This window comes from Podarcis cretensis (genome assembly GCF_951804945.1).
Source record: "Podarcis cretensis genome assembly, chromosome: 2".
NCBI classification, from domain to species: domain Eukaryota; kingdom Metazoa; phylum Chordata; class Lepidosauria; order Squamata; family Lacertidae; genus Podarcis; species Podarcis cretensis.
In genome coordinates this window covers 2,251,542-2,265,030 of record NC_137171.1, presented here as the reverse complement: position 1 = coordinate 2,265,030, position 13,489 = coordinate 2,251,542, and the positions used below count along the sequence as shown (strand labels likewise).

General features: G+C 41.8%; 1 protein-coding gene and 1 long non-coding RNA gene across 5 annotated transcripts in view; both read left to right on the top strand.

Moving 5' to 3' along the window:
• The window catches only part of LOC307211355, a 100,248-nt gene that overhangs the window by 58,393 nt on the left and 28,366 nt on the right, over positions 1-13,489 (top strand). The gene's annotated exons all lie outside the window — the stretch shown is intronic.
• NEUROD4 (neuronal differentiation 4) lies at positions 208-12,483 on the top strand. Of its 4 annotated transcripts, XM_079967674.1 has the most exons (3): positions 208-771; positions 885-956; positions 8,453-12,483. In XM_079967674.1, the coding sequence occupies exon 3, from the start codon at positions 8,462-8,464 to the stop codon at positions 9,455-9,457; it is 996 nt and encodes a 331-aa protein (XP_079823800.1). In that variant the 5' UTR covers positions 208-771; positions 885-956; positions 8,453-8,461; the 3' UTR covers positions 9,458-12,483. The 4 variants fall into 4 exon arrangements, with proteins under 4 accessions (XP_079823800.1, XP_079823798.1, XP_079823799.1 ...); XM_079967672.1 differs by lacking the exon at positions 885-956; XM_079967673.1 differs by lacking the exons at positions 208-771; positions 885-956 and adding an exon at positions 5,707-5,992.

Genomic DNA, 13,489 nt, shown 5'->3' with positions numbered 1-13,489 from the left:
TTCATGCGCACACATGCCCCAAGAAGCCACAGCTACTTCTGCCCTGCATCTGAGATGGCAGAGATGGGAAGGCAGGTGCTTTGATGTCAAGCTCTGTAGCTTTCTGGGAGGTGGTATGCTAAACCTTTTATTTCAGAAATTCAGCGCTGGCTGGGGTTCCAGAAACTAAAGGGAGGGAAAGGAAGCAGACTAGAAAACTTTCCTTGCAGACGTCCAGTGCAGGCGTCCTTGCTGCTTTGCACTCTCTTTTCTCTACCCCAAGTGGGAGGAGCTCCCGGAGGTTCCAGTCAAGCGGAAATCGCCAACACCAGAAAGCTTTTCAAAAGTGTCGGGATCCCGAGGAGTTCTCCAGAAGCAAGAGGAGGAGCTGCCCGGAGAACTTGTGGTTCTGGAAGAGGAAGCAGCAGAGGAAAGTTCCTGAATCTCTTCTAAGTGCCGAGACCGCGCTGAAAACCCAGCGAACAGAGAGGCGTAAGGTCGACGGCCGTGACCCAGAGGAGAGCCTGTTATTTTGTGTTTTCTAGCGCCAGCCTGCGCCAGTGGGCGGGAGAAAAGAGAGACCGGGAAAGGCTCGAAGGCAACCTGGGACTAAAGACAGAGGCTCTTTTCCTATAGCGGAGGTGAGGGAGCTGTCCCCGGCCTCTGGTGCTGAAAGGTCCTACCGCTGTGGAAGAATGTTCGAGGAACACTGAACACTCAAGAAACTTTTGTTGGCTTCTGTTGTCAACAAGGAGCAAGCGGGAGGTGGTCAAAAGGCTACCCTTTAGCACGGTAAGAGGGGCTGGGTGTCATTTGCCAAAGACTGCTTTTTTGTTTTTTTAAAAGGCATTTCCTTCTGACTAAAAGGGTGGTGCAAAATGAAATTATATGTTCTTTTCCTTAAGTTACGGCCTACAGGTCTGAATCTGAACTCACAAATTTGTTCCCATCTAGAACCCTCAATTTCACGTGCAAAAGTAAGTTTGTGTAAGCCAGGTGTGATTAAAGTCATTACTCATGTTAATTATCAGTACAAAATAGGGTTAAGAGTTCAGGAAAGCATAATTAATCAGTTTGAGCATTACCCCAAGATTATGCTTGAGCTGTCTTCTAGCCTACAAGGTACATAATTAAAATCACTTTGTACATATTATTTACCTCCCTCAGCACATTTTCAGTTCAGTGCGCACCATTTAGGGGTGGGAACTGGTAGCTGTTTGAACCACAGATTCTAACCATGCACCTACATCTAATATGTGGTAAGGTAGTACAGATAGTCAAACTACCTGGAGGTGAGTGAATGCTCACACTGTGTATTTTGGTTGTCTGCTTGGGCATTAATGCACAGTCAAAGTGATTAACAACGATAGATGAGTGAGTTTCTGCATGTTTTTCAGTGCTTGTGGGTGAGTGGAAAGAATGTGCAATTAAATCTGAACGAGAATCTATGAGAACAGAAGGAAATGTATCATTCCTGGACAAAAGGTGTGACTTTTTACGTATGTGATACAAGTGTAGAACAGGTGGTTCTGATTTGTATTAATAGTTCTCCACATAGACTTGATAATTTGGAATTTGAGATTAATTCATCCATGGGAAGCGGATGAGTTTAGGACTGTTTATCTAAGCCAGAGCTAGTGACCCATTAGAAAGCTCTGGAATTCATTCTGTGGGAATTTAGATTCATATCCCAACCCACGACCTTTACTGGGGGACTTTGGGGAAGCTGCTCTTATGGTCATCCCTAAAACTACAAATTCTGATGCTTTCCTTTGAAGGCTTGTTTTGAAGACATGTGTGAAAACGTAATGTAACCCACAATAAGTGTTAGGCAAATTATAAGTCTAACACTGATTAATGTACAGCTCCATGCATTGCAATTGCGCTGACATATATATTTGCAATCTCCCTTTGAGAGGTAAAGCATCTTGTTTGTTCCATGAGCAGCTTGTTATTCCATTCCATCCCTCTAAAGAGCTCCCCCCCATCCTGCTTAAATTTATTGCAAATTCATGAATCCATTGCTTTTGCTTCTAAGCACTGGAGAATAGCTATACCTCTGCAACAGAAATCAGGCTTTGCACACTGAAAGTCCTAGCTTCAGGTCCCAGTACCACTTGCTAAAACTTTGGACAGCAGCTATCAGTCAGTAATACTGGGATAGATGGACCAATGGTTTGCCTTAGGAGGACAAGTCATTTTAGATCTTTGACATTTGTCTTTCCTCTTCCTGTATATTTTTGGCAACTGTATTATTATTATTATTATTATTATTATTATTATTATTATTATTATATCCTGCCCATCTGGCTGGGTTGCCCCAGCCACTCTGTGTGGTCCCTTGCTCTGTTTAGTAAGCCAAACATGCCCCATTTATTTGGAAGCCAATAAGAATAAATGAAATGTGTGGAGCAATGATACAAATAAGTGTGTGTATGTGTGTGGAAGGTCCTATTATGATCTATAAAAAGAAAAACTAATGTAGAATATGGATGTATACACACCATACATTTAAAGCACATTTTTAATCTCAAAGAATCCTGGGAACTGTATTTTACTCCCCTAGAGCCACAATTTCCTGCACCCTTAACAAACTACAGTACCCAGGATTCTTGGGGGGGGGGGGCTTCCAATGTATGGTGTGTATGCAGCCGGAACCAGATATCTGGTGGCCCCATGGTTATTTCAAATGCGGAAACATTATCTTTTTTTCTGTGCCCCTTGGCTGTGCCCCTTCTGGCTCTGCTTTACCCGAGACTTTCCCAAGTGCATTGAGAGACAGCTTGTCGAGGAATATTAACCAGATGTGCCAACCCTTCCATCCCATTGCTTTGGGAAGAGAGAGAGAGGAATCATACCAGGGGTAGGGGAGTGCTTTGCTCGTAAGGGTTCTTTCACCTGGACAGATTTGCTCCATCAGTATATTTCTTGCAGGGTCTAATCCTAGTGGGGCAGCAGGGTAGGGGTGGAAAACCAAGCTCTAATCAACAATATTTTATCAGCAAAGCATGTGATAAATGTCACCATAATATGCAGAATGGCCCAGAATTCCAGACACAAACTTTTAGGTACGTGTTATTGAGAAATCAGGAAGTACCTTGAATACTATCTAGCACAGTCCCTATTTGAAAGCAGATCCTAATTATTGGGTTGTTTCCATAATAATAATAATAATAGTAGTAGTAGTAATAATAATAAAATGCACATGAATAACCAATTGCATAACTATATTTTGTATATAAATGGGATGACATTTGGTTCACATTTGAAATTTAGCAAGAATTTGCAGTGGGTTTTAATCTTAAAAGAAACCTAATGCATTTGTTGCTTGTTCAAATTTGGTTTTTTAAATTCAGTAAAGAAGGTTATTAAAAAATAGAAATACTCATTTAATTGTGTTGAATCTTGAAGCAACAGCATAAAGTTTTACCCTGTCAAATAAAATTATTTTGCACTTTCATAAGCCCTAAACTTTATAAAATAAAATTTATAAATGGGAATTGTATGTGCGGGAGAGAGACTAAGAGAATACACATTTTTACTCCAAGCAGATTCAGGTTAGCAGATGTTAAGTTAGCAGAGTTTCTTTCTGTTTCTCTTAATGCTATTCTTAAATCTGTATGCGCATAAATTGTGGCCCATTTGGCTGAATCCAAAGAATCACATAATCAATGAGGATTTGAGTTTCTGTTTGTCAAAAAGCATCCTCTCGTGCTATGTAGTAAATCACTTCTGAAATTGAGGGGACTTTGATAACCACTTTGTGATACATCACAGAGTTTTGCTGTTCATTGCAAGTAGTCAAGCATCCTACTGGGCTAATGTAGCATGGCTATTTGAATCCTGGTCATTGTGTCGTCATCATCATCATCATCATCATCATAATTAAAAACGATACTTTTCAGATTTATAATTTCACTAATTTTACAATCATTTTAACATTTCAAAACTTGACATCCTTCCCCCTCTTTCTGCAGTTCCTAAAATTTACTTTAATATCTTCTGCATATCCAAATTAACTTAATTTGCTCATTTATTCATCTACTTTAAATATATACTCCTGTAAAACTGCATGTTATTACAATAAGCCTGCCAATGTTCTTATGTGTTTACAATTTATCTATAAATATTCAATAAACCATTTCCATTCTTTTATAAAAAGTTTATCTTGATTTCTTACTCCTCTGGTAAGTTTTGCCATTTCTGCATATTCCATAAGTTTTTGTATCCATTCTTCCTTTGCTAGGACTTCTGCTTCTTTCCATTTTTGGGTGAGCAACATTCTTGCCGCTGTAGTTGCATACATAAATAAGTTTCTATACAGTTTAGGTAGTTCTGTCCCTATAATTCCCAAAAGGAAAGCTTCTGGGGTTTTTTTTTTACAAACATTATTTTAAACATCCCTTTCATTTCATTATATATCATTTTCCAGTAAGCTTTAACCTTACTACAAGACCATCACAGATGATAAAATGTACCTTCTTTCTCTTTACATTTCCAACACTTATTTGATTTAGATTTATACACTTTTTGCCAGTGTACTGTGTTAGATACCATTGATATATCATTTTCATATATTTTTCTCTTAGACCATAACATGCTGTAAATTTTATATCCATATTCCACAATCGTTCCCATGCTTCCATGTCTATATTATGACCAATATCTATTCCCAATGTATCATTGAGGATTTTACTTGCTCATCCTTTGTCTCCCATTCCAATAATATTTTAGACAGCACTTTTACATTACATTCCATCAGGTCTCTCTCCGGTTGTGATATTTGTTCCCCAAACCCTCGTATCCTATCTTTCTTAAATTCTTCATTCAAATGATGATAGTGTATCCATGCTGGTAACTTTCCTTATAATTCCTTAAATTCTTTTAATTTATACTCTCTTCCCTCTTGTTTTAATAAATTTCTGTAAGTTCTCCACCCTTCTATCATATTCTTTTTCTTTACCACTATAGCTTTCAATGATGAGAACCAAAATGGTGTTTTTAATAAATTCTTGGATTTATCCTATACTCTACATTTTTTTCCTAATTATATGATTTGTAAATCTTTTATGAACTTTCACCTTTGCCAACCAAAAATATTGTCGTGATCTTCTAAGTCTAGAATATGTGAATTCTCTAACGTCATCCATTCCTTCAACCAACAAAGACAGGATGCCTCATACTATGGTCTCATATCTGGCAGGGGAAAATCTCCTCTTTCTTTTGCATCCATAAATATTTTATATTTTATTCTTGATTTTCCCACTTGCCAAATATATTTAGGAATATCTTTTTGTCATGAGTTGCAACCAACCTGGTCATTGTGTCTTGCTCTGTTCTCAGTTAAAATGGTGGATATTTTAGAGCTGAGCTGAAAGATCTAGTCATTTGTTTTTTACCTTTAAAGTTGTATTTTAGTCCTACAATTTGTTGTGCCTGTTCACAGCTGTTTGTCACAATCACTAGTATCCCTTGTGCTGTTGCTTCCAGTACCATTTTCCTCCTATTTCCTTTCTTCTCAAGGAATCTCAGTCAATCCTGGATCACATAACTGGATGTGATGATGTCACAACACAGCATTACCTATATTATTTTGCTGGTGGTGTCACAATGGAAAGGGAGCCATCTTGCATGAGGGCAATGCCAGCTATATATAAGAAATTCTAGCCTACCAGGGATCATTCTAACAACTAAACACTTTTGAAGCCCTTTCACATGTAATTCTGAAAAAAGTGCTAGAGGACCCCCCACTCACCGGCCTGCCAATGACAGTTTTTGTGAGAGAGTGGGAGCCTACACTTTCAGCTCATCCAAAGATCATTGAGATTTAAGCTTTCAGCATTTCTAGATCATTTCACAAAGCTATATGGCAATGGCAGAAGGAAACAGAAGCTGTCCTTAAGCTCAGACAGAGTAGTGTGTGTCAGTTCAAGGCATATCTGAAGGACATTTTCCTCACCCGGGTGTGACAGCAGCGGGCCCAGCCCAGGCCCAGTCACTGCACCAGCTTCAGGTCAGCACAGCAATTTGCCTGCCCCTCCCTCTGGTACCTTCTACCCTGGACAGTATGAGCAGCAGGGCTGTAGATGTGATGCTGACCCTCCTGCTCTGTTAAGCCCCCACCACAACCCAGCCCAGGGTTTAGCTTGCAGCCAAAGCCTGAGCAGTCTCACTTATACCCAACAGGTCAACCACCACCATACTCAACAGCAGCCTGCAGATTTGCACACCTTGTGTGACCCACCAAACCAGAGACAGTACACTAGCCATGTACGGTGACTTACTAAGGGTTTCTTAGCCTCCTTGCTTGTTTTTCAGTTCTGTGTAGGCAGCAAAAAGGGTGACATTCATTGAAGTTCCCGAGAGCCATCAAAGGAGCTGCATTCACTCGCTGGATCCCAAGTTGTTCTCTCTTGTCAAGAGACAGTGACTGGCCCATATTTACCCAGTAAGCTTTGTGGCTGGGTGGAGGTTTGCACCTGCATCTCCCCAAGGCTAGTTCAATGCTTGCCCCACAACACTGCACTGCACCCCTAGGAGCAGGGACTCCCGCTGTCACAGATCAGGTGCATGCAAGTATCTGGCCCACATGTGTTCCAGGGTAAGGCTAGGTTTGCTACATTCTAATTACTTACTAAAACGTAATTAGGGTCTGCTTGGAGCCTATGGGACACACTACCCATTTGCACAACAATTAACACTTTAATCCATTATACAAGTCCCATCAGGCATATTAAAAGTAGGATTTGCTACACTGGATGAGGCGACGGCCAGTTGACCGATTAGTTGGATGGCACATTTTCAACAAAGCTGCTTACACATTAAGCTTTATTAAATGAGTACGTCAAGCTGACAAGCAGTTGATTATCATGAAACCCAGGCTGTTGTTTTTTCCTGTTCTTTCTCTGTAGTGTTGTCGTAGCATTCATTATTCACTAGAGGCTGACTCCTACCCTGAGTAGGATCAATCTGCACCACACCATTTTGTTGTAGGTCCCTGTATTTGAAATGTGAAATTTTGCCTCAAAATTCAAACAACAGAGATGGATAGATAGATGAGAGGACAGACATCTGATAAATAAATTATGAAGCTAAGAATCCATCACTAAAAATGTCCAACCAAACTTAGTAAGTTCCATTAAAAACAATTGGGTTTAAATTAAATCTCAACTAATTTGTTCTATTGGATTCTATGTACAGTGGACGCACGGGCTGCAAACATGATCTGTGCAGGATGCACGTTCGCAACCCACAGCGTTCACAACCCACAGCGGCACGTCTGCGCACTTGCGGGTTGCGATTCGGCTCTTCTGTGCATGTGCAAAGTGCAATTTAGTGCTTCTGCACATGTGTGACCCCCGAAACCCGGAAGTAACCCGTTCCGGTACTTCTGGGTTTCTGTGGTCCGTAACCCGAAAAAACGCAACCTGAAGCGCCTGTAACCTGAGGTCTGACTGCATCTTCTATTTAAGGATTATTAACTTGAGCTGAATCGGGACCTCTAGGTATAGATTTTTATCCCACCTTCTCACTATGCTCAGAGTAGCAGAGTGTTGAGATTATGAAAACTCAGAGAGATTCCTATTTTATTATTTAATATATTTTAACTTCCTCTCCAAGTTCTTACAGATGTTTCTGTGAATGAAGATGCCCCTCACCCCAATTAGCATCTGATTTTATTTTTGGTAAAATTTGGTGACAACTCCAATTAGCTTTTCCATACAAATCTGCTATGTGGCCTATGGCATTTTTTCATTTGCTTGCAAGGTTACAAGGTATAATTGTGGATCTAATCTTCTCTCACCCCTAAAGGAAATATTCTGATCATCTGTTTCAGACCAGTGCAGCCTATGACCAACCAGTATAGTATCCCCACCAGGGCTTGTAAACCTTCTGCTTTTGCTTCCTACCCAAAAGTTAAAAAACACAAGGGGGTGATGTATCAAGCTAGTGGGCCATCAGGCTAGTGGGCTTCTTTTGGTTTTGTGCATTTGCAAGCTGTGCAGGTCTATGTTTATGGCAGGGATGGTGAGCCTGTGGCCCTCCATATGTTATGAGACTACAACTGCCATCAGTCCTGACTGTAGGCCACACTGAGAGCATACTGATGAGAGTCCAATAACATCTGGAGGGCCACAGGTTCCCAACCCCTGCTTCCAGATAAAAAGCTATAGGAAGATTAGAGAAAGGTCAGGGTTAAGCTGCACAATATGCTAAATAGACAAGGTTGTCTCCATCAAATTTTTATTCAGAGTGTACCCATTAAAATTAATTGACCTAAGTTACTTCTGTCCACTAATTTCAATGGTTCTGCACTGTGTATGATGGACATTGCATACAAGCACCACAGGCTAGAACAGAATGGTAGAACATAATTTCCTGGGTCATACCTCTTTATATAAAATGATAAAATCATCTTGTGGACCTGCTCATTCCTGAATTCATTTGGATTTGTGGTTGCTGTTTTTTCCAGGGTCAAGGGATGACCAAAATCTACAGCAAGTCCAAAGAAATGGCCGAGCTCATATCATCTCAACCATGGATAGATGAAGCCCTAAGCTCCCAAGATGAGATGAAGGAAGAAGATAGCAGGCAAGCCTCCTATGGGATACTTGCTGGACTTAATGAAGAGCATGACAGTATTGAGGAGGAGGAGGAGGAAGAGGAAGATGGTGGGAAGCCAAAAAGAAGGGGCCCAAAGAAGAAGAAGATGACCAAGGCAAGAATGGAGAGGTTCAGGGCCCGCCGGGTGAAGGCTAATGCCCGGGAGCGAACACGGATGCATGGGCTCAATGATGCTCTGGATAACCTTAGGCAGGTGATGCCCTGCTACTCCAAGACACAGAAGTTGTCCAAAATTGAGACACTCAGACTTGCCAGGAACTATATATGGGCTTTGTCAGAGGTCCTGGAAAGTGGGCAGACTCCAGAAGGGAAAGGTTTTGTCGAGATGCTATGTAAAGGTTTGTCCCAACCAACCAGCAACTTGGTGGCTGGCTGCCTGCAGCTGGGACCTCAAACCCTGTTCTTGGAGAAACATGAGGAGAAAAGCCCGGTCTCTGACTCAGCTGTGCCCAGCCACAGTTTTTCTTACCAGTCTCCTGGGCTGCCCAGTCCACCGTACGGAAACATGGAGGCCCACCTTGTACACCTAAAGCCTCCCACATTCAAAAGCCTTGTGGATCCGTCCTTTGGCAACCACCACCAAGACTGCACATCTCCGGCATATGAGGGCCCCTTGACACCTCCCCTGAGCATCAGTGGAAATTTCTCCCTAAAGCAAGATGGTTCTCCAGACCTGGAAAAATCATACAGCTTCATGACCCACTACCCATCTGTTAGCTTGAGCAGCACTCATGGGCACAGCTCTCATTTCTCAACCTCAGTGCCCAGGTATGATATCCCCATAGATATGAGCTATGACTCCTATCCTCATCATGTGGTTGGGGCCCAGCTCAATGCAATATTCAGTGAATAACCCAAGAAGATGAATCCCCTCATGGATTAAAGGAATACGATCCTTTGTAGAGATGGTGTGACATCAGTAGAATTAATACTGTGAAAAGGAGTTTACTTGCTCTACTATGATCAGACTAGTTTCATGGGCAGTCATACCACATTCCTCTGAGCACAAATATATTTTAGTTGTGTTGGTTTATGGGCTTTCAGACAGGTCCCCATTCCTAAAGTGCAGCTCCAAGTTTCTTCATGGTTTTTGCATTTAGGATGCAGGCACAACATTTACAGTTAACAATGGAGCTGATTTGGAGTACCCTCATTGCATCCACTACAAACATCCCCCCCCCTTTCCAGGGTCAAACACTGGAATGAAAACGGCTCTGCATGCTTGCAGCAGAAGCTGGCAGTGGGTGGTGCTGATCAACTATCACCCATGACATCACCATTACACCACCATATTCAGTTCCCAAAGCAGCCTTGCAAATGCAATTAAAAAGTTTCTTTTTTTAAAAAAGGTGGATTGTTGATATATAAATTAATATGAGTACATAAAATAAAAGTTGGAAAGCCCACTCAATGCAATGGGGAGAGGCAGACAGCTGACTGATTAAGCCAATGTTATTTCTGCCAAGCAAACTAGAGTCAGAGTCACACCACAGGCAAAGAAACTGATGTGTCTTCTCTTTCTTCACATTTAGATTTGCCATTTTGCCCTAAACTGAGTGTTCAGTGCCTCCACACAAATCTGCAGAACACACTGCCATGAAACCAGGCACAAAGCTGGTATAAAAAGTGTCGTCTAGGGCTTATGCAAAAGCCTGGGAAATGGGAAGGCAAAGTACCGGTATTATTATCATAGTGCATCTGTCTTCCTGACCTTTCTCTTCCCCTTCCTTTCACCTCTCTAAATCAAGGATGGGGAACCCAGGGCCATCCAGATGCTAGAGTTCAGTTTCCTTCAGCCTCAGACAGCATGGCCAGTGGTCAAGGATGATAGGAGTTTTAGTCCAGTGATATTAGAGGGGCACAGGCTCCCCATGCTTGCTCTAAATAATAGACTGCAGCAGGGGATAGAGTAGTATCTACATGGGACCTTAGGGTGATGGGGTGGGTAATACAATGAAATAAAGACAAGTGCAGCAACCCTTTTTGATTTATGGCTCCCCCATAAAATTCCTATGAGGAGGGAAATATAAATCTATGACCGTTGCCCCTGCCCTGGTGCAAAACTTACCACCAGCTCTAACAGAGGTGTGTGATACACCTATTCCTTTCCCCCCACGGCTTTATGCTTATTAAACTTATCACAATTCTTTAGACTCACCTAGATCAGCCTTTCAGATGTTTTACTTCCGAAGGCACCTCCATTTTGGCCTTGATTTTTGTAGTAAGACAAAATCAATGCCAGCCCTAAAGAAAGTGGCGAAGTTCACTGAATTTATAGACTCCCATTTCTCTTGACAGTCTGTAGTTCCCCAGAAGTCAGAAAAGAGTAATACCCAGGAAGGAGACACCAGAGAGATTCTGCCTGCTCCCTGTGAAAAAAACAACCAATGTGAAACCATGATGGACAGGAAGAACACTTGCTGCTTCCTGTCCACTAGGAACAACAGGGTTTTGTTAATGGGGAAATAAAGTTAAGAGATCCTTCTTCCAACCCAACAGCTTTAGTCTGGATTATACTTAGCACCATGAAAATACACGTATGGGGCAAACCCGGCTACAGATTGTCATGATCGCTTTAGACCAAATGTGCTTGGCCTATAGCTCCTATCTTCCTATGCTATTGACCATGTTAGCTGGGGCTGACCGGGGTTGGAGTCCAACAACAGATTGTAGGTCACAGGCCCCTGTTTCTGATTTTGACTCTGCAACCACACTTTCCAGTTTTGGGAAGCATCCTCACTCCACTGAATCATAAATCTTAATCCCATATGTTCAACCATCTGAAATCCCAAATAGTGTCTAGGAGAATCAAGCAAATGATACAGACTTCAGGCTTCAGGCTTCAGGCTTCTTCCCAAGGGGCTTTGGTGAAACTGTAGGGAGCAAGAAAGACTAACAACACTCCTGAAAATGTACAAGGCAGTAGCTCCTTCCAGCAGCAGCCACATATGAGCCAGCATCTTCTCATACACTAAGAGGATTCACATATAGGAGCTCACAATCACCAGTGCACCTTATAGCAAGGATGCTCCTAAAGCGCAATGTCTCACTTTCAATATGAATATCACACTGATTTATCTCCAGCTCCTCCATTGCCTAGCCTGTGTGTGCAATGTGGCATTGCTAATTCATGACTTCAGTATAGCAGCAATAAATGGAAAGCTAGCCTTCTCCAGTCCAGACCAGCTGCATCACTTCCGTTGCAAGATACAATGTAGTCATTCATTCTTTCACAATACTGAACTAAACCTCAATGGGTGGATCTTCAATCTTTCCAGTCAAGCAAGAGACTCACACCCCACCACCATTTAAAAAAAACGGCTCATTTGCTTGTGCCCTAGAAAGGGCTCAGTTCTTGGATCTTCTACCACCCTTTCTTCTTACAATAACCAAGGCATAAACTTGCATAAGAATGTGGGGATATAAAAAACTGCTGGACTTCACAAAAGCAAATGAAGCCCATTACCACTGACTGCCATCTTTAACCTGAACACTCAAAAGTCTAAAAGCTGGTTGTGAGGACTTGATATACGTGCTTCCAGGACCTCTTCTCTCCAGCTAGCCAACAAACAATGATGTATTTTGTTATATATCCCAGCTAATGCATGATACATGGACAATTCAGGTTCCAGGGCCCAATCCAATTTGCAGGGCTGCCTCTCTGTATTATTCAGAATGCTGATGTCACATTGCTGTTGACATTATTATTATTCATTTTAGTCCAGCCATTTAAATGCAACGTTTCTCCAATGAAATTGCATGTGCCGTGATCAGTGACTGCAGAACTTACATTTAATTTAATGTAATTTAAACTCCTGGATGCCAGCCAGGCAAAGGTCACAGATGAGGTGGAGCCTGTCTTGGGACTCAGGTGGAATCTTGCTTCCTCTCTTTCCAGCATAGTCTATGCTTTAAAACTCTGTGTCCAAGCACCCGATTTTTTTTGCTCCTGAGCTTTCCCCGTGAAACCTACTCTTGGAAGCACAATTGGAGCAAACAGCAATCTGTGGAAAACCCAAACTGACCTTTGCTCTGGTCAAATGCTAAAGAGCAGGTTTTTTCAAGGAAAGCTCTGGGACTTTAAGGCGCAGTCCTGTACCCGGAAAGAGTGGAGGAAATGTGTTTGGATAAGTCCAAAGTTAAAAGAAAAACAGGTGTCTAACTTCTTGTCGGAAGACAGAGCTCAAGAAGGACCAGTCAGGAGAGTGTATGGGGAACCCTGACTACCCAATCAAAGCACTCTGCTTTGGCCAACTTTCCCCGCCTGGGTGCTTTCCAGATGTTGTTGGACTCCCATTCCCATCAATTCCAGATGGCATGGTGGCCATTATCGTCCAACAACATATGGAGTGTGGCATGGCCAAGGTATTTTTTTCAATTTTATTAGCATCACCCTGATTTTTCTTTCCTGTTACTAGTGGTTATTAAGCAATATGAATACTGGTATTCATTTTTATTTGTGTGTTACCAAAGTTATATATAACTCAACTGCGGTAAGTACTGCTGTCTGTGAGCATCCTATGTGAACACTAAAAGTTGTCACTGAAATTTGCCTCCTATAAAATGTGAAGATAATATTAGCATCTCTGCTTGGAGCACTGTGATCAGCTGAAGAAGATTAAAAGGAACCCACAGCCTCATCAAAAGGGACAGGATACCCACTGTGCTCCTTTGTGACCCCCTGCTCTAGAAGGCAGCCGCCCAAGTAAAAGCCATGTCTAAAGTGTCCCTATTATTTATTATTAACCCGGATTCTTCTAAGTTATTTCCTTTTTCATTTCACATGAAATGTGAAACATGCTAAATGACCTATGGTTTGTTTGTTTGTTTGTTTGTTTGCTTGCTTCATTGAATTGACTTTAAAGTATTTTTAGTTGGAGGTGTA